The sequence below is a fragment of the Amblyomma mixtum genome, chromosome 3 (genome assembly GCF_055824585.1).
Source record: "Amblyomma mixtum isolate Tamu chromosome 3, ASM5582458v1, whole genome shotgun sequence".
Classification (NCBI taxonomy): domain Eukaryota; kingdom Metazoa; phylum Arthropoda; class Arachnida; order Ixodida; family Ixodidae; genus Amblyomma; species Amblyomma mixtum.
Window position 1 is genome coordinate 171,567,106 of NC_143014.1, and position 21,442 is coordinate 171,588,547.

Consider the following 21,442-nt stretch of genomic DNA (forward strand, 5'->3'; position numbering starts at 1 on the left):
CTCCTCTGTCAGTGTGGCTAACGAACGCTGAAAAAGCGAGCTGTCGCGAAGTTCGCTTGCCCATTTGTGAAGCGGTATCTCCCTTTGCAGTTGACGCTTTCGTCGTGAACGTAGACACCAGCTTCAGCCCACTCTGGATCAAACCCAATTCGAGGAGAGCAGTCTTCGAGCGAAACGACGACACTAAGACTACGCGGAAGCTTCGTCCTGTAGCGACCTAAAGCACGATAGCCATTGACGAACGTTCAAGTTCGTTACACGAGATTTTCAGATCCCATCTTGACCTAGTTCTGCAGCAAAATCCTACAAACATGCAATAATTCCGCAAGGTCCGTTAAGGCCATGAAGAACAAATTAATCTAAATCTGCTACAAGAAAAATCTTGGCGAGCAACTGCAGTCTCGGAAAAACTTAATTTTCTCGCACCTCAGGCGTGGAACCTGGAATCGACAGACTCATTTCATTGCAGACTGCATGGCTCAGTTGCAATGAAATGCTGTTTTCTCCGTGGACACATAGTCCATATATCTTTATTTTATTATTATAGCAAATACAGCACGCTCCTTCGCTTTCTATTCCTTTGGACTCTTCTAGCTTCGCATGTGTCCGAAAAGGTATGACATAGGAAAACGTGTACGTGTCTCCATTGATAAAAGCATAAGCAACAGCCGCTAAAGGGAAAGTATTCATTCACTCAGCATAGAGCCTGATACCCGCCCACATTTGGCCCGAAAAAAGGTGGTCGTCCAGACTTTAATAGAATTTCTGCAGTGGGTAAGGCGCAACTCTCGAGAGGATTCATTCAGGGCTTGGACTAGTGGAGAACGCAGCGTAGATGTCTATTACTTGCCAAAATGACACTGCGCGGCACCATGAAATAAGCGGATAAATCGAATAGTTTGTCATCGGCAAATTACTTGACGGCTTGCAAGTCTTTACTTATGCCCGTGATATTCACGGTAATACCTCATGATAAAATGCTGATGTTAGGTAGGTTCGACGATATTTGCCTAAAGAGCGTGGCTCTCCATATGACGCTATGTAATTAGGTTGCCATTAAATAACGCGCCCGCTTACCAAACAGAACAAAAGTGCTTTCGCTAACAAATATTATGTCCACAGTGTTGCCTTTCCGCGGTATCGTATTCTGATTTCCTGAAGATGCGCACCGATTTCTGACAAGTTGCGTTGGTCTAATGGACGCCCGGTATGTAACGTTATTACTCTGAAAGGCGTAGACGAGAGTGGTATGAGGGAGTGAGACCATATAACGAAGGGCGGAGACTGTAGGGGCGAAATACTAGCATAATAATCAGCAGCAGACCAAATATACCTGCTGCAGGACAAAGGCCTCTCCCACTGGTCTCCAACAGACCCTTCCCTGCGCCAGATGGGGCTACCCTGTTCCCGCTAACTTAGTAACCTCATCCGCCCGCCTGATTCTCTGACGCCCCCTGCTATACACGTGTCCTCCCTTGGGATGCAGTGCGTGTGGTGTGTGGGGTAGGAGTTGCCATGCGTTCTTCGTAGAGAAGTTGTCGGCTATGCTGTTGCACACCTGACCCCAGTTGGAGCGGCATAGCTCCTCGGCATGTGCAGTGACACGCCTCATCCATAACACCCACCTGGAGCAACTCCGGACTATACACACTGCACCCGGCACCTCCCCCCCCCCCCCCCTCTCTTTCGCCCTACACAGGAGCTCCGAATGAGGTCCTGGACCACGACATCATGGAGAAAGAGGTCCGCATGGCCCTCATAAACCTCCGCACAAATTCTGCATTGCGAGAGGACAGAATTACCAACTCTATGCTTCGTGACCTCGATGATCAATCGATCACACAGATTACATAATACTTTAACCACTGTTTGACAGAGGGCACCCTCCCGCAGTCCTGCCGCCACGCCAAAGCTATGTTCATACCCAAACCAAACAAACCTCTTACCATATCAAACCTCCGCCCCATATCACTGACATCGTGCCTCGGGAAACTTTTCAAGTATGTTACCTTAAACAGACTTACTCAACATATGCACGACCACAACCTATACCCGCACAGCATGGTAGATGCCAAGCTTCAATTGACGGACGACATCTTTGACTCTCTCATCCCCGCACATACCAAGCCGTCTTGGTCCTGGTCCCGGACTTATCCAAGGCCTTTGATTGCGTAGAACACCCAGCGATCATGGCGGCGCTCTCTCCCCTAAATGTACGCGTCCACATGTATGCCTACACACAAGCCTTCCACTCGGGTCTTCCATGCGTCCCCTCCCTACACTCTTAGCGGAGTGGGCTCTCCGCGAGATTCTGTACTCTCCCCTTTCCTCTTCAATGCCTCACTCATTCACCTAGCCCGCGCTCATCACAATATACCTCACCTTCGACACACCCACTATGCGGACATCACTCTGTGCACCACCCACGGCAGTGATGGCGCCATAGAGGAAACCTCACAAACCGCCGCAAACACCACACAACAACACGCACAAAGCATAGGTCTCTCCTGTTTCCCGGAAAAGTCTGAGCTACTTCTCATACGCCCATCACCACGCACCCTTCCCACGGCCCCATCACCATTGCTCTGGACGGACGGCCTGCCCCGGAGGTTGCCACTCTGGAACTTGTGCCTTCACATCCAGAACAACGGCCGGAACACTTTCACTATCAGGAACCTCAAGCGGGTGACGGGTTCCAGCCACTCCAAACTTGCAAAACGAGGCATTGCTGCGTCCTGTTTTAACAATGCTCTCAAGAAATCGTGTTTGCATATGATTGGTCACAGTTTTTCAATCCAGGCTGACAGGCTCACTGATTTTCGTTATCCCATCAATCTTCTCGCCTCTGCAGCTCAGGCGCTCTCGCACCTCATCCGCAGAGTTTTCGGCAAACACTATGGAATGAAGGAGCACGACTTGTGCCGTCTCATTCATGCGTTCATACTCAGTTGTTTTCTCTACATAGTCTCATAGCTATGACTCCGACAAGAAGAAATCGCCACCAAATTCGCATGCCAGCAGCCGACCGCGCACTACTACCAGTCTTCCACCCCATGCACACACAGCTCCTTGTAACACCCACGCCACCTATCACTCATCCCGCCGCATAGTCAGTGTAAAAGCTCTCCACAAATACTACGGCTTGGAAGCCAACGACTTATGGGTGGACGCGGCCTGCGCGGGCGAAGACGCGGCTATTTCAGTCGCTAACCACGCACTCCAACCCATCGCAATTCTCCACCTTTCAGCCACACCCACCCCGGAATCCTCGGAAGAGGCGTTAATCGCGCTTGCCTTTACACACTACTGCCGGTACGTGACTCTTTATCGACTAAAAAACTGCACTCTTAAATTTTGCACGAGGGAGAGTCTATAAGACCGCTTTCAGCATCGTCAGTTTGCCCCCCATACACCCGCCCCGCAGTGTGAAGTTGATCTGGGTGCCTGCACACTCTGGGAACGCCGGCAACGAAGCCGCCAATGACCACGCCCGAGGTGTTATCAATCGGGTGGCGGCGGAATCGGAGTGGGGCTCCTCCCGGGAGCGCATGCACTTCTTCAGCGAGCTGACCCCGGCATATCGCGCCGAACACCAGCTACACCCCCCACCCTACAAATCCCTAGACAATTAACGCCAAATATTAATGCGCCGCCTTCAGACCCGCACCCTTCCCCCCCCCCCCCCCCCCCCCCCTGTTTCCTCTTCCGCATCCACCCGGGATCATACACCCTCTCCTGTATACCAGTGCACCTACCTCCACGCTATACTCTTACCCACTTTCTCCTTGAATGCCCGGCGGGCCCTCCTCCGAGCTCTTGACCACCTGGGAGGAATAGGAGATCCTTCTGCGCTCTACGGACCTGGCCAGGCAGAAGATCGCCACTGACCGAGGCGCCCGCGTCATGGAACTCTATGCACTCATGAACGTACAGTGCAGTGGGGTCGTGACCCAGAGACCTACATGTTCCATATCCCTTGGTCATTAAAGTTATTCCTCTCTCACTCTTTCCTTGGCAATCCGCTCCATTACCCTGAGCGACGGTTGGTTATTTTCTCTTTGCATTACATTCCCTGCCCATGCCCATTTCCTCTTCTTGATCTCAGCTAGGATGTCATTAATTCGTGTTTGTTCTCTAACCCATTTAGCTCCTCCTGTCTTTTAATCTTACCCTTGTCATTTTTTTCTCATTACCATATGGTAACGACTAGTATGAGCCAGAATTAATAGATATGTGGCAAGTCTTAAAACGAAAAACAAAATGCACCGCAATAGCGTAGACTGGTGGGCGAGTTGGTACGACATTCTAGGAAAAAGCAGCGCACTAGCACAAACTAGGACGTGAATGTCTCGTAACAGCTAAATAGACGGCTAAAAAAATATGTTCAAGTTTCAGTTTAGAGAAGTTGTCATCTTCAATTGACAAGTGCCAAAAACTAAGCCTGAATATGTTCTTTGCGGCAAAAACTAACAAAACTGACGTCCCCTTACGCGTCATTGTGTCTGAGAATAGCGCGTGGAAAAAGTGCTTGGGGAAATTTCAACAAGAGAAACTTTCTTTGCTACCTATTGACGATCCCTTCCAGGTCAAGAAATCTGACGACGCAGTTCATTTTCTAGAGGATAACCAAGACAAGCGGTTGCGTGCTCTTTCCATTGACGTAAATGATTTATGTTACTCTATTTCTCATGACAAACTTATGACTTGCATTAGTGACGCGATTGACAGTCACGGAGCTGTAGTTTTTTCAGAATGCTTCAGGCCTTTCTGTGAATAACTTTCTAAACTTGCTGCAAACCAATCTTGGATCCACCAATGCAGAATAGGATGACCGCATTCTCATCCAAAAAGAAGGCATCTGCATAGGAGCATGCATCGCACCGTTGCTCAGTGACCTGTATCATGCGATGCGTGATAGATTGTTTCCAGGGTTTCAACGTCACAAAGTTTTTCCGTTTTGCTGATGATTACTTGGTTTTAATTAAATGTGACCGCGCAGTTTTTGACATAGAAGTGAATTTGAAAACGATTGGGAAAAATGCGGGAGAGGACGTTGTATTTTCGGCTCCGCTGCGATTGGGTAGCTTGTGCCCACACCGGAAAAGCACGTAAAAACTGTCCCCGTCTACATGAAAAAGCACCGTAACAAGTTTGTACCCTGCAAAGGCAATATTGTCTACTCTCTCCCTCTGTCCTGTGGCAACTACTATGTTGGTCAAACTAGTCGTTGTCTTAACGACAGTCTGAGGGAACACTGCAATAATGTAAAAAATGTTGCTCGCAACATCGGGATTCATTGCCGTGATTGTGCTTGTCATCCGCAGGTCGAGAAATGTGCAGTTGTAGCATTTCACAAAGATACGGTCACAAGAGAGATTATTGAGGCTTCAGAGATTGCGAAGCTAGGTCCGGCATGCGTTAGCACTCTTTCCATCACCAAATCAAAAAAAGAACACGAGTTTCTTGTATCATCGTAGATTTTATTCTCTTGTTTTCCTGTGTTTTATCAGATGTGGCTACTTGTACTTAAACAGAGGCGCTCTGAATAAAACTTTCAGTTGTTAGTCAGCGCTGTGTCTCGTCCTTTCTTCCCTCGTGGCTGTGCTAGTGCGCTGCTTTTTCCTAGAAAATGCACCGGACTCGCAAGCCTATCACGCTCGCGGTTGCCTCTGCTCATGCTCAGTGGCGAGGAGGGCGTAGACTGGAGGCCCCGCTAAGATGAGGCCTGCGGTCCGCTATAACACTACTCCCGCAGCAAAAGACCTGGCATTTCTGCGTAGAAATGCCAGGTCTTTTCCACTATCTACAAAAGAATTACTATATAAGACCAATGTTAGGTCAATCCTTGAATATGCCTGCACAATTTGGGATCCTCTAGCAGTGCGAGATAAAGCCAAATTAGAAAGGGTTCAGAACTTAGCTCTTCTGTTTGTGTCAGGGATTTACAGAAAAGATATCTCTGCCGAGACTTTGAAAGACTGTAATGGGAGCATTTGGAAATCCGTCGACGTAAGTTGCGACTCAAGTTTTTTCACGCGATTTGTCAATGTTCTGTTGGCATTGAAAGAGCGAAGTATATACTGGCACCTCATTATATATCTGACCGCGTAGACCATAGTTTCAAAGTATGGGAGATTGCCTCAAAAACTGATGTATTTCGATTGTGTTTTTTTCCCAGAACGATACTCGATTGGAACAAATTCTCTTCAGACACTGCTTGCATTATGTCTAAATATGTTTTCTTTTCTACCTTATAATAACCATTTCAGTTTCGTGGTTCTGTGAAATTTTTATCTGTTTTTGTTTTTCTTTGTTTTGATGCAATTCGTACTTGTTTCCGTGGCTGACACTGCTTATGTTATGTTTGTTTTTTATGTGTACCCTCCCCCACTGTAATGCCGCTTGGCGCTGTGGGTAAATAAATAAATAAGTAAAGCGTTTTTGCGCTCGAGGAGTGTATAACCACCAACGGCCGCCCTTTGTTGCACGCAGGCAAAGAGATCAAGAGCTTCAAGTGGGGCGAGCTGGACGAGGTGGAGCGCGCGCGCATCTGCCACAACTTCACCGAGGGCGACAAGGTACGCCAGGAGCTGTACTCGCCGCTCTACAACGGCACCAACCACTACCCAAACAACACCGAGTGCACGCGCGTCATCCGCGCCCCCTACAACTACATGGTGCGCCTGGACTTCCGCGACCGCTTCCACCTGGAAGAGTCGCCCACGTGCGAGTTCGACTACCTGGAGATCCGCAACGGCGCGTACGCGTACTCGCCGCTCGAGGCGCGTCTATGCGGCGACACCTTTCCCAAGCCCGTGCAGTCCGAGGGCCGCCACCTATGGCTCAAGTTCTCCTCGGACGCCAGCATCGAGTACACGGGCTTCAAGGCAGTATACACCTTCAAGCCGGCGCCCAGTGAGTACACGGCCGTCCTTTTCGGCCGCCGCCCGTATTTCTCCGCGTTCGTTCAGTGATGCTCCATTCGGAGAATTTCCCCTTTTTGTGCGCATAAAACTTTGTGGGAAATGCAGCTGCCTATGAACTTACAACTAGGGTTGCATCAGGGCGTTTACACGGTCATGGCAGATCGATCTACCGTGGCAAGGGGCTCCTGCCGCATTATCGCAATTCGCGATTTCTCGCTATCGTATCTTCTTGTTTTCCGGTAGGCCCCAAAGCATAATAGGTATTACACATGAGAGCATGTTGTGATTGATAAATGATGCGCCACGTCCTCATATCGCATACAACTCTCTTAAACGTGAGTGATCTCGTCTACTTTCCGTCCTTGGACCTCACTGCTCTTCGATAAAATCTTGGCTTCCCCAGGCCCCGTCACCTAATGATTCGCTCGTATGTGGTTTCATTTTTCACGCGAGTATGTGCATAGCTGTGCTCTAAAATGACGACTGGGCTTAAAGGATAGCCATCGTGCAGAGCTCCTAATTAATACCGAGAACAATAAGGCTCCCGCACTGGGCACACTTTCAGTTAACGGACCGTTTCGTTTCTAAACGAACTTTAAGCATTGGGAGCAATACGGATACAGTCTAATGCAGTGCACAATAGACCCAGACGAATTCGAATTCATGATTTCGATAGCGCGCGCGTGCAACTGCAGCCTTCGTAGCACAACGGCGAAAGGCGTTCCTGTTATAATGAAGAGCATGCGAAATGGCTTGCCAGAACTTCCACAGCTCTTTCATCTCTTGTTTGGTTGTTTTCAACACAGCAACTGCTAACGTGCCTGCAATGAACACCCCGTAAGCGCTCCGTAAGTGCGCTACTTTGTCCCGTTTACATTTAGCGTGTAGTGAAATTAGCGTGTGTCCGCTGGAGTGTTTTACCCACTGGCAAAGCGCATGGTTCCCGAAACTCTTTCCCCCACGTAGTGCTCAGTAGCAATGCGCAAAATCTGTGTCCAGTGGTCCCCCAATAAGCGCGCATTTATTTTTGGAAATAATTGCGCACACACAATGCAGGACATGAAAAGGGACACACACACGCTTAAACCAAACAAAACCTTGACTGCGGGGTGGTGGCGGCCCTCACGAATGCAGAACGACAGAGACCGCGCCTGGAATTGCGGCTTTGGTGGTAAGCGCAGTGATGGCCGGCACACGGATCGAGAACACATGAAAAATAGCCCGATGTATAAGAAATATAGTTCAGAAGCGTTGCATTTTGGGCAAGCTGCTATTTAAAACCTTTGGAAATAATTGCGCACGTGTGCGCAATCATTTTCTTAAAGTATGAAATACCAACTCGCCCAAAATACAACGCTTCTGAGCGCGTTCATTTACAGCGGCCGCTGTTAGTGAGTGCCTCAAATCTCGAAATCTCGGTTTCGGCGATATCCCCTAGAACAGTCAAAGTAAAGTTTACCGCATAAAGCCATGAATTGCGCGTGAAAGCGTAGCTTGTGATCAGTGACAAAGCGCCGAAAACTTTAATGTGTCAGGTAGTTACTATAACGTGCGTATTTGGTTTTAGAGCCGTCGCTAGTACGCTTGTGCGCTTCAAGCAAATCGTACTGTCTGGTCAGGTTAGTTAGAGCAAACGATGTGTTATAGTATTGTAAAGGGGCGAGCTTGGAAGTGAATGCCGAAACGGGTCACCGACGTGCCCTGAGGAGGGCGCGGGAAGGGGCGCCCGTATTTGAGCCATTTCTGTCTGAAGTCCACCAAACGCGAGGGTTTGTTGTTCTACACATGAAAGGCGTTTGCACATGTCCTCGAGTTTTGAGTCCAGTCTATTGTGATATTATTTGCTGTCTTTAATACATTTGGATAACTCGTTTTGTCTAGCTGATTGTAGTTCTAAAGCACCGTGCAGGTTAATGAGTAGGTGAATAATTTCGCGACTATCTAACGAGCGGCTGCCTTCACATACAGTATTTTAAGAGCAGCTATCATTCGGGTTTCGCCGAGTTCCAGGACTATAGGGTTTTGTTAAACATCCCCTGACTGTAGGAAAAAAAACACCAAGGTTTAATCACTCCAATCGATTATTGCTAATAACCTGTGGGTATGGGAACAGTATTAGAATAGGATCATTACTTCTCTTAGCATATAAGGAAAGGCTATCACCAACCCTTAGCATGAAGAAACTCAGCGCATAAGTCATGCTGCTCAAAGCACTGTTCCAGAGATCATTCATCTATTGTTGTTCACGTAGTTGGTTGCTGATAATTTCGTGGCGCAGTACGGCGCACTTCCAAATTATTCAGGACTCTTATGCAAGGTTACCTGATTAAGAATTAGCGCTAATTCAGTAACCTTAGCGAGCAACCCTACTTCTTATCTGATTCGCAAAACTTTCGATAGTAACACGGCTCGACGCGCACCGAACTAAGTAAGTTGGCATGAGGCACAAAGCAGCTGCAATGCAAAAGACACAGCGGCAATCTTGTTGCGTCTAAAGTGTGCGAGAGAGCTGCATGCAGAAGGGCTGAAGGCCACTGAACCAAGAGCATTTTGTGCTGCTGTTTTTCGAGACCATTGGCAGCTTTTCAGACGAGAGGAGGTAGCTTCAGAAAGAGAGAGAGAAAATAAGAGTCGAGGATGTCCTGGACCGGGGTCACCAAAGCCCACTGGTCCGTCAGCTGGTCCGACCCTAGCCAAGCCCGCCACGTCGGAGGAGAAGGGTATGAAAAATGAGGGAACTGAAGGGAAACGAGGCTGGAGAAAAGGGAATGTCTGAAATTAGCATAGGGTTCGGGACAGCTGGCGCATAATCTTTGCGGAGTTGTTATATATCGGCTGAAAAAAAAAAAAAAAACTAAAAAGGAAACTAAAGTTGGAATCAAGCCGCTTCGCCCCACCAATTTGGCAAGAAGTAGAGTACTTTAAATTTTACGCCTTTCTTCTGTTTTGGTAAAGAAGCTGTTTATTACCCACCAAGCACTAAGCAAAACGAGGGATTTTCGCAATTCGACGAATGGGTAGTAGGGGGACGCGAATTACTTTCACCACAGGCATTATAATTTTCTCGTCCGCAAGGAATCCTCGTAGAGCAGAAACAAAAACTGTGTTTCATTAAGCGATGAAATTTTACGCTGTCACTTCAGTTCACATCGCACTTTATTCCGTTAAATGAAACGCTGACGGCCAGAAATTGAGTGTATATAGGTCAGCACTGCACTTCGGCATTGCTGCATAGTGCTTTACCGTGGTTCTTCCTTTCCTTCGCGAAGAATGCGCGCTAAATCGAGCGTAGCGGTGAGGATGTAATAAACCACCCACCGTGGACCTTACAGCGCGAGATTTAAAGCGCGGATTCTTGAGTTAAATGCCTCGAACGAGTGAGTAAATGGCGCGTACAGAGACTGGGTGATATTCCTTCGGAGAGAATGTGCCGCGCTGTCGCCGCTCCCTCTGCTGGGGGCAATTAAAACGAGGCCTCGCAACGGATTCCTACTTCTTTATACAACCGAGCTCAATAAAACCGTTGGACAACGAACGATGGTCATTTGCCGCAAATGAAAGCCTGGATAGCGAGAATATGCCACGCACCACTGGCTGCAGAGGCCCCAATTTAGTCGAATGCAATCATGCGCTTGGCAACTATAAGCTTTGGCGAGATATGCGGATGTTCGTTGCACAAAACTGTTGCGGCCTTAGATAGCTATCCAGGATATGTTTACATGCGACTGAAAATCAGCTTTATTCGAAAACAGTTACTGAAAGTCGCGACAGCTTCACGCACGAAGGTAGACCGAGGCGGCAGGAGTGAGCTTTGGAGCTACCTTTCACACAATATCTGATTGGTACACGAAATCAATCCCGAGTACCTTCTACAGATACTGGCCCCTCACTGTAACTTTTGCTAGTTCTTTCAAACGTGCTGCTGAACCAGCAGCGTATACTTGGCCTTACCTGACTTCATTCACTGTACGACGACCTCACAGTGCCGTTAGTGCTTCGACATATTTATGTCTTATCCCTAGGGGTTGAAGGTTTCTGTTGAAACTTAAAAAAAAAAAAAACATAAGCGTAGGCCAAATTCACTTTTTGAAATTTGGTTTTGACCGAAAAAGGTCAGTATCCTCGACGCACGCCAGAGCTTGCTTTATTTTCTTTATTAAACACGTCAGAGCTTGCTGGCTATTGAGTACGAGTTACGAACGCTCACAAGAGAAAGCTGACAACGTGCGGAAGCCAGGAGCGCGGTGAGAATTTCTACGATTTGTGGCATTGCCTTCAACACATGCCGGGTGTACACCTAAAAGCTTCACCATCTCGTCAAGATTCGTCTTTAGCGTTAGCGCCATACAGTTTCTAAATATTACCTAAAGGGAAAGCTGGCGCCGCCGTCTGTGCCAGTGTCTTGAAAGGGCGCTTCATCCGCCGTAGGAATGCCGGAAAGACGAAATATCTTACTTGGCTTGGCTACTGTTAGCCCTAAAACATGTCTACCACTGCAAAAATCACAGAATGTCTTTCTTTGTCATGCGTTCTCTGTTGCGTTCGAGTATACACGTTCGTAGCCTCCCTCACAAGTGCTCGATGTCCGCGCTCCCACGTGCTTGTGCAGTGCCCACGTATTTTTCTTCGAGTGTGACAATTTTTGCAGGTCTGGTTGGCTGGCTCATTGCGTGCATAACCAGGAATATCAGTATGTTTGTGCCGACGCTATAGAGTCCTCGTTCCTTCATCCGCCAGACCGTGCTCACCTGGAACTCTTGACTCAATTGGAAAGAAACTGAAATTATAAACAATTGCTTGCGCCGAGATGCCGATACCAGACGATGATTCTGAGCAGATATGTCGTACACGCTACGTCATCGCTGGCTGCTCACAAGTGACGTAACGAAACAAATTCATAAAGGTTTCTTTAGTGACAGTTTTCCTTGTGTGTTTCTTGCGTATGAATGCGATTAACACACTGAACAGCACGAATGCATTCCCACAATGGGGTGATATAAGCGTAGCATGGATTAGACCACTAAGTATTTTTTAATCTTCTACCTCTGCTTATTTACGAGACCTCATTTAGCCCAGTGATCAGCAGCATTAAGGCGATCAAATAGATACAAACGAGAGGCGAAAATGTCCAACATTCTCGGACAAAAATTTAGAAAATTGGAAAACTGTACCATACTTTTACGGAAATATTGAAGGAAATGATCCATTCTCGGATATGTAGCAAAACCTTTCTTTCAAAGTGTTTCCATCGATCGCATCGAACAGTTAAGACTCGCATAGAAAACCAGTGGGCAGCGCTTTTGACGATAGCAGAAACGTCAATAGGAAAAAAAAAGTTTAAGACTGCCGTCGGGTGATCTGCGGATATATTGATTGTTGTAGTGAAATCTTAGGTTATGCGAAAAAATTGTGTTCATAAAACGTTTCCTGTTCAAAAATGCTTTTGTCCAGAATTGCTGGGTATGAAAGAAATGAACAGGCAAAGCTCGCCCCTCCTCTGTTTTTGTAAGATGAAATGATTATTTGTGACAGCAGCTGCCCACGCGGTAACTCCGCTTAAACCAGGCCAAAACACCACTGCAATCTCTCCTAATCCTCGCCAAAACCATAGCTAACTCTTGGAAACCATTTCTGTCGGTTGCTCAAGCAGGCCTGAAAACAATGGCAACAGACAGTGCTCCCACAGCGTAAACATTCGACTTTATTTCGCAATTCGGATGTTGCTTAACACAAATGGTATAGTCAAGGCAGCAGTGGCTGCAGTAAGCCGAGATGTACATGATTAAATATCGATTTCGGAGCTTTTTTCAACGAAAACCACGCACAGTGTGCTCTGCAGCCAAGTGCGCGCGATTGTATTGGCCTCCAGCGAGCGCACCAAGAGTTTAGGAGGGGACTCGCCAGCGTCGAATCGGTCCGACGCAACGCACAACGCGCCGCTTGCGACTCGTCGTACCGGAGAAGCAGAGCCGGCACATGTAGGCACGCTTCTCCCAGGACTGGTGTCGCTGCATTCGGGCTGTTCGCCGACGAATGCCGAGTTGCAGATAGGAGTGGGAGCTGCGATAAAAGAACATCTCTGCCCACGTCCGCACAGCGGCGGCTCGCCTGGGCTGCTCGCTTCACTGCTGAAGGCGTCGCGGAAATCGGCCACACCTTCATTTTCTAGCAAGATGATCGTGTTGGCGGGAAACCGCTTACAAGACTGTAGCACAACTTTTATTGTAAGCCCAAGCCAATGCCAACGAGCAGTCCGCTGCGCCTTCGATACGAAGCAAGCTTTGCCTAACGAGACCCATCGAGCAGTTCATTCAACTTCAGCATACCAATCCGTTGTCGCGCAGCGTGCTGGCATCGTTGAGGTATACTCGCCGTTCGCGTTGCAGCGCTTTGTCCTACCTCAAGTGCGGTAGGAAAACTTTCCCAAAAGGTGGTTTCTTTACTGCGAGCCAAGCAGCACTTAGTAACAGCTGAATTGTGGCTGAGCCTCTACCTGTATTATATACCTACCGATTCTATTTAATTTCTCTCTTTGCTCTTTTTGATTTAGTGAAGTGACACCCTGCGTTCCCTTATCGCCATTGGCTCGAGCCTGGTGACGGAGGGGGTGTGGCGTAACTTAAGCCCAGAGTGTGAACAAAATAAAAATAATGAATGGAGAAAGAATTGTTGCTTTGTAGCTGCCATGAATGTGGCACGTGATACGGGCCCTGGGCTGCGTGCCGCTGTGTGTCGCTAGTGTTGCTGTATGTGTCAGTGCTTTCTATGTGCGATGGTTCGCAAGCGGCATGACACGCGGCGTATCGAATCGGTTTCATACATTTCGCTATCTCCGTGACGCGCTTCGGAACCTACAAGCGCATACAGCAGTCAGCCATGGGGCAGCAGTGCTACTCCATTAGGGAAATAATATTAAAACCGAATTTTAAAACGCGAATCAGCCTGTACAGTGCTCCGCATATTTGTCTACAGCGCCTGACTGACGTAGTGCGGAGCGTGTTCGTACCATTTACGAGTTAATATCGAATCGCGCATGTGCTTTCATGCAGATTGTGGTTTGCTTCTAATGCATCAAAAACCTGCATTTAGCTCAGGAGGAAACGCTAAGCATCGTATATGCACACCGAAGGGCGCTGTTCGAGCGCTCTATTTCTCAAGCTCCGTAGACCCTGGCGCCGCCCGACGCCCGAAGAGGGAAACATTCTAGGGGTGGCCGTAGGCAGCAGCACACAGCAAGCGGATTGCTTGTCTTTTGTTAATGGCGTTCTTTGTGCGTTGATTTTGCACAGTGGGAAAAACGTATCTTAGTAAGCGAATGTGTAGCAGGCCACGGTGCATAAATATAGCTGTGAACAATCAAAGAAGTTTGAATTCGCTTCCAAATGTCTCGCGTTTGAAGACGGAATGGCTGGTAGAGCTCTGGATCGGCAGCTGTGTATATCGGCATGAGTCACGTGACTCGAAAAAAGCAATGGTGATAAACCGTGCCAGTAACAGTTAGCCATGGAAACGTGCACCTGGATGTGAGAGACTTCGCAGTGCAGGGCTCCGGTTTAGTTTTGACCAGATGAGGAAATTTATTTTGCACTGAAACCTCATTCCACGGGCGTGTTGCATCTCGCCTCATCGAAATGTGGCCTCTGCTGCCGGGTTGACCCACGCAATGATTTTTTTTTTTTTTTAGAGCCTCGCGGCGTATCGTTAAGCGTTTTTAAATCAAATACATATGCGGTGCTGTTCGGCGACTCGCACTACCCGCCTGGGCAAGGCCAGAATGTTGTTCGAGGCCGCTGTTTGAGTCCTCAAGGCGACACTGAGTTTTCTTTTCTTGTTCTTCTCTACTGAAAAGTTCAGAATGCAAAATGCGCTCTCCTGTGTTGCCAAAGAAGCTCACTGACACTCTCAGACAAGCGCTGCTTTCTGGCGGTCCCATGCCGGAGGCACAGACTGGAAGTGCAGTGTACGCTCGAACGTCAGCGCTGGAGGCGTATTTCATTTCGCGAGTGTGTCTGACGGCCGTTGAGTTAATAAGAACGATCATCTTACACGGAAATCGATTCGGCGTCAATCGACGTGAACGCCGCCCTGCCCGGTTGGCATTGTTCGCGGCGCGCCGCCTTCGAGCCGCGGGTCGCTCGTCAGCAGCCGCATATATTGGGTCTGCAAGGAACGCCAAGGCCCCCCTCTCCGTGCATGATGAATGGACCGCACAGCCGCTCGCCGCGTCCCTCACCGCCGATTTATTACCGGTTCCGTCGCTGCTTTCGAGACCGTGCACCGCACGGGGGTTATGAACTCAGTGAGCAAATGTACGCCTAAACTTTCGCCCTGCACTGCCGAACCGTTGATGAAGGCGTGGCAGACTGTATCGGATCACGAAAGTCAGTCCAGTCTCGGTGTCGAAAGTCCGCAGAGCCGCCGCTCCGAAGTACATCAAGGCAGCTGATGTACAGGTTTCCGGGGGAGAAAAAAAAAAAACTTCTGGTGACGCCGACAGAGAAGTGAGCGGTCGTGGCACTGAGGTGGGGCACCGGCGAAAATGCAGTCCCGGAGAGGATGCGCCGCTGCTGCAAAGGCAGCGGGAGTAAAGGGATAGTGATGGTGATGAAGCATATATTACTGAGACTCGGTATTTGGGGAACTGGTGAGGAGGTGGTAAATTCCTCTTCGGGCGGCGTCCTCAGTAAAAGGAAGAAGGCGCACAGGGCAGTAGCAAGGCTCTGAAACGAGAGTGCAATGCGCATAGACGTTTTATGGAGCGATCAGAACGGGGCGATAATTGTGCGATACAGGCTTATAACACCGCGAGAGTGCAGTTCGTGTCTGCTTCGCTGTTGTTTGTTGGTCAAGCTAGTGTAGTGCAAGCGTGTGCCACTTGAAGTGGTGAAAGAAAAGGTGGGTAATTGAATAGACGATAATCTCTCGACAATTGTGGATATCTGTTGATATAAAGAGGGATGATTAAGCTAAAAATTCCAAATCTCGGCTTGCCATATGTAATTTTCGTGGGGTTGCGGTACACTAACGCTTACTAGCGAAGCTATATAGCACAGCCACAACCACCGGCATCAAGCATTTTGCTGTTGCCGGCCACTGAACCGATTAATGCTTCGTCACTGCGTTAGCCGAAAAAGGCTCCTTCTGCAGTGATTTCTTGCCTCATGCTGTACAGCCCATCCCCATGCTGCGTACAAACGAGGTCCAAGGTGATGTCTTAACAAACGCGAACAGCCTGAAAAATGAAGTTTTTTGAAGGCTGTGGCTAACGCGTGCCCATCGGAAACGCAGAGGCTGCAAAATCCCACAAAATACAACCATTACTTAATTTCTCCATCATCAAAGCTGCACTTCAACCTTTCGCATTAGCAAGCCGCCCCTTTCTTACTCGGCCTTGTTTTCCTTGTTGGAGAAATGCGACCTAGTCGAAGGGGCGCGCAGGTTTTAATATATTAAAATTTGGGTGAAATTTCTATGTTCGCACCCTATTTCATTTCGGATTACTTTCTTCGGAAACAAAAATGTATGCGCGCATTTTGAAGGGTAAAAAAAAAAGCAAATAAAATATTCAAGCCAAGTGGCCAACGCGAAGGAATTTATTGCCGTGACACAAAAATTATCTCGAGAAAGGAAACCTTTAGTCCGTTGGACTCTCTTTAGTGAGCTCTGCCTTGAAAGATTCGGCTCATTCGAAGAAACTTTGTTAGCACCATTCGGAGGAAAGAAAAATGAAGCGGAAAAGAGGCACTTAATTAGAAGTCCGTTAGTTTCCTGCTGCCTATAGCGCATCAAGAGCTGATCTTTAGCGTCTTCCGTGTGGGAGCCCAAGGTGTTTGCATCTATACTCTCGAACCGGTGACACAAAAGGCAGTTGGTAGAAAAAGCAGATGAAAACTAGGGCATAACGAGGCTTCAGCATGGAAGTGTAACACACATATCGGCATTTCGCCTACCGCCCGCCGCATTCTGTGCAGCCTTGATGCCATGGCAAAACGATGGCGGTTCATTGACGCCTAAGATCAATCGCAGGGCAATATTCACCGCCGTTGTCTAGGAAAGAGGACAAATGAGTTCTCTAAATATTCAGAAGGAAAAAAGTGTCGTTACAGTCAACAGAGTTAACGTGACGGCACCATACGATGTTCGACGTCTGCCTTGGCGGCGGCGCCCTCGGGTTAAAATGTATGCGGTGCTCCCATCATTTTGCAGTAAACATCTCCTTTCGCTCATGAGGAAACCGGTCGGCGAGGCCGTACGGCACGCGCGCAACGAGTGTACTGCGTTGCCTCCGGTCAAAACGGTGCTCTGCGACACCGAATCCTGGCAACGAAACTTGGTCGGCCCGGTCAAGAGCTGCGCCTGTCCGGCTAGCTGCATGCCTGGTTTTCCCAGCGGTCCCTATGTTCTGCGAGCTCTGCGTTCCCTTGGTTAGAGAAGTGCCTTAATTGTATGAGATGCCGTAGCCCGGACGACACAATCTGAAAGCCGCCAGCGTACCGTGAAGGCTGTGAATGTGGTCGAATGATCGATCATTTAGTGGATTTCGGTCATCTGAGAGTAGCTTAAAGTTGGTACGGAGGATTTATTCAGTTCTTTTTTTTTTTTTGCACACCTGACGCCATCTCATGAGGTGAACCAAAGTGCTTGTGTGGTCTTTTTCTGCAGCAAAGAGAGCTCTACAGGCTAAAGTGCTTCATTTGTTACGGGTGCGTGCGAGCTAGGATGTGATTTCCAGGACCCATTTAATGCAGCTGGTTTTTCGTTATGTGAGGATTTTAATGTCATATATCAGTGAGGGATGTGGGACAGACAAGGGGACTATGTGCTAAACTCGATACACCATCGGAGAGAATCTGTACCCGTTACAACGCCTAACCTCCGACCAATGCCTTCTCTCTTTCTGTTTCTTTTACAGAGACCCATGAGCCACCACCCGAAGGTAAGAAATGTATCTTTTTTGTCTTTATATTGCTGTATTTCTCACTCCCACGTTCAGTACTGATTCTTGAACGTGCCCGACGCTCGTCGTACCATAAGTATGGCATTATTATTGCTGCTATGCGAAGGGTGTCTGGTTTCTATTCGCTTGAACAGCTTGCATTGCAACTGTTCTTGTGTTTTCCTGATAGTGAGATCTAGCAAGCAGTGTTGCCAGAAATTCGACTGAGTGTTTCACTCTTCACCCGCATAGCCCCCAAGGTGACGAGAGCAAGGCAGACGAGGCAGGAGCCTCGCACCACTCTCACGCCAGGTTACATTAGGAGAGGTGCCTGGTTGCTTTTTCGTACCTTCTATCCACTGCGGCAGCGCGGGTAACCTCAACGACCTGAGTTCCAGCAGTGGAATGGTCAAAATTAATGCGGAGCCCTCCATTACGGCGCCATTTTTCTACCTTCTTTCTTTCATTTCCTCCGTCATCTCTTCCCTCGAGCCGCGGTCGAGGCGTCCGCCGAGAGTGAGACAGTTGCTGCTGCTGCGCCTTTCGTTCCTCATAATCAATTTTCAGTGCGTATCTGAGGAGAACAGTGGCGCTCTCCGCGGCTTTAAAATGCGCAGGTGCAGTGAAAGCGGGTACTGAATCCATGAGAATATTTAGCGCCGATAAACATGCGCAAGCGGTAGTTCAAGACAGAGCTTGCTCTGAAAAGGTGTTCACACACGGCTCGCCTCCCTGTATGCTCATGTGGGTGCTCGTTTCTGTCAGGACGCACCGGCATAAGTCTGACGTCAGTGGTGACCAAATACCTGCGGCGTTGTGCTCGCACGCCCACAATATACGCACCTTCTCACCTGCGGCCCCATGCCGGCTTCTCTGTAAAACGCGAAATGCCTTTAGAGCCCATCGCTAGCGTTCCCCTTAGAGCATAACATTGAAATAAGTCGAGTCATTCCAACGCTGAGATTGCTTCCGTTTGTCCTTTTTTTTAAGCCACAAAAAAAAATTCGGTAGTATGAAAAAAGGGTCAACATTTGCCGGTGGATGGAGTAGCGCGGTAGTTTCTTCCAGCTGTGCAAAATGCATACACAGCCATTGTTACTCACAGAAATTGTTTAATAACTAGAATTTTATGCCGATGCTAAGAACCTCTGACTGACGACTGCGTAAACGGTCGACAAGAACTGAAAAGTGAGGCTGCTTTCTTGCGACATGTACCAGATCTGTAAAATATTATCAAGACACTTAAATCTAACACTAGTGTTTTATTCAAAGCCATAAATTATGCAGTGCATGCGCTATGCTGCGTAAATCGTTAAATTAAGGCGGAGAGGGGACTTCGGGGAGCGGCACGAGCTGCATCAGTTCGTCCATCGCCATGAACATGGCGTTGAATCTTGAGGCACGTGTGGTCGTGGTTCTGCATCTGCAGGCGATTGAATTCGTTAGAATCCAACGACATGCTCCGGCCGGCGAAGCTGTCTCTTCGGTATCGCACTCCCCTCGTAGTCTCTGCTGTGCTTCACCGTCACCCGCGCCGAGTAGACTCAACCCCAGCCCCCAATCCAAGGGCACCCCCGAGGCGTACGCGCTCGACACCTGCACGATCGCGCCTATGCCGGAGCCGGTCTGCGCATGCGCGCGGCAAGTGACGCGAGCAGGCGCGAACGTGGCGTTCAGGGCCACTTGCGTCCCTTTCGAGAATCTCTTCCGGCGACAACTGACTGGCCAAAACGCCGGAAGCGGATGATTTCGAAGGGACGCACGTTGGAATACGGACACTGAATTGCACTGGCCAGATATCGGCGTATGCGCCGGAGACAGAACATCGGTTTTCAGCAATCGGAGAACCGCGCGGCTCCCGCGACTGCCGGGGCGAGTTTCCGAGCTGACTTAGAGCTCTTTTTATCGCGACGTGAAATTTTCTAATCGAACGTGTTGGCCCGTGGGGATGAGCGAGCCAGCACCAAGCACATAGAGATGCGTGCTCCTGTTCAACGCATGTGGCGGGATGGCGATGGGCGCTCAGGGAGGCCTCCCATAAAGAGCGTCCGCTGTAATGCAGCTCAGGCTGAACGTATAGAGCTCGTACCGAGGACGCAGGCCAAGGACGCTGAACGTTTCTATGCACAACACGGTCCTAAGCATGTGTGGCACGTTGCTCCCGGGCGTTGTCCGATTAGAATCACGCACATTAAGTAAAATGAGGGCGATGGGGGTGCATTCGAAGACAAAGGTGGTATGCTACGTGGGGTCTAACGTCCCGAAGCTGCACGTGGGTTATAAAAGGGACGTCGTAGTGGAGAGCTCCGGATTAATTTCGACTGCCTGGGGCTCTTAAACGGGCACTGACATCGCACAGCACGGGCGCGTTTTTGCTTGGTTTGGTTTGGTTTATGGGGTTTAACGTCCCAAAGCGACTAAGGCTATGAGAGACGCCGTAGTGGAGGGCTCCGGAAATTTCGACCACCTGGGGTTCTTCAACGTGCACTGACATCGCACAGTACACGGGCCTCTAGAATTTCTCCTCCAAAGAAATTCCAGCCGCCGCGGCCGGGATCGAACCCGCGTCTTTCGGGTCAGCAGCCGAGCACCATAACCACTGGGCCACCGCGGCGGCCGCGTTTTTGCATTTCGTCTCCATCCAAATGCGACCACAGCAGCCCTGATTATATCCCGCTACGGTGGGTTTAGCAGGTGCACGCCAAAGCCACTAAGCCAACGCGGCGGGTGCTTATGAAGAAAAATGGCGTCATTTAAAAGTCCATCAGTTGTCTAAACGTGTAGTAAATGGTTTCGTCCTTCGGGTCTCCTTCGAATGCACCGTCTGTAGTAATTTCTAAAGTTTCACTCATGAAGCATATTGTGCTGTACTAAAGCGACTCCAGGTGTCGAGATCGGCCGTCAGTTTCCTTTATTAGATCGAGAGATGCTTCTAGGACATTTTAGTAGACGTGTGCGAATAGTACTTTTTCCAAACCGAATCGAATACAAATATTTAGGTAAAACAATATCGAATACGCATCGAGTAGTGAGAGACCCGATTTGAATACGAATTGAATATTTTTACGAATATTCGCTACTTGTGCGAATATTCAATCGTAAGCAATCATGAGCAACACTGCAGCGCTGCTTTCGCAGTTACGGTTGTATCGGCCTTTGGGGGGTCGCAACACGAAGTCAGTGTATTCGAAAACATGAATACATACTAAATTCGCACCGAATAATTTTCAGTGTACACAATTTGATTCGTTCGAATAATCGAGTAGGAGGATATTTGATTCGGTAATCGAAATTCCCGAATATTCGCACGCCCCTAAATTTTAGCGCCGCAGCCCCTGTCGCCCCATCCGGTTTAGTCTGCTTGGCAAGAAATGGCGCTGAAAGTTCTTGATCTCGCGCTTTAAGGGCAGTTTGCGCTGTTTTACATTATGAACAGCTTTACCCAGTGCCTGGAGTACAGCGTCATTATCAAGACAGCGCAAGCGCCCTTTTTACACATATGGTATGCCATGTTAAGTAAATACGCGTCTTCATCTTTACCTCTTTGCGACCTGATTTCTATAGCTTGCGGTAACCCAGT

General features: G+C 48.7%; 1 protein-coding gene across 1 annotated transcript in view; it reads left to right on the forward strand.

The window, feature by feature from the left end:
- LOC149352703 (neuropilin and tolloid-like protein 1) overlaps positions 1-21,442 on the forward strand; it is a 273,532-nt gene that overhangs the window by 215,468 nt on the left and 36,622 nt on the right. The window contains exons 3-4 of the mRNA XM_089581925.1: positions 6,493-6,915; positions 17,839-17,862. Coding sequence (XP_089438051.1) covers positions 6,493-6,915; positions 17,839-17,862 — 447 coding nt within the window. The remainder of the gene's footprint in view (positions 1-6,492; positions 6,916-17,838; positions 17,863-21,442) is intronic.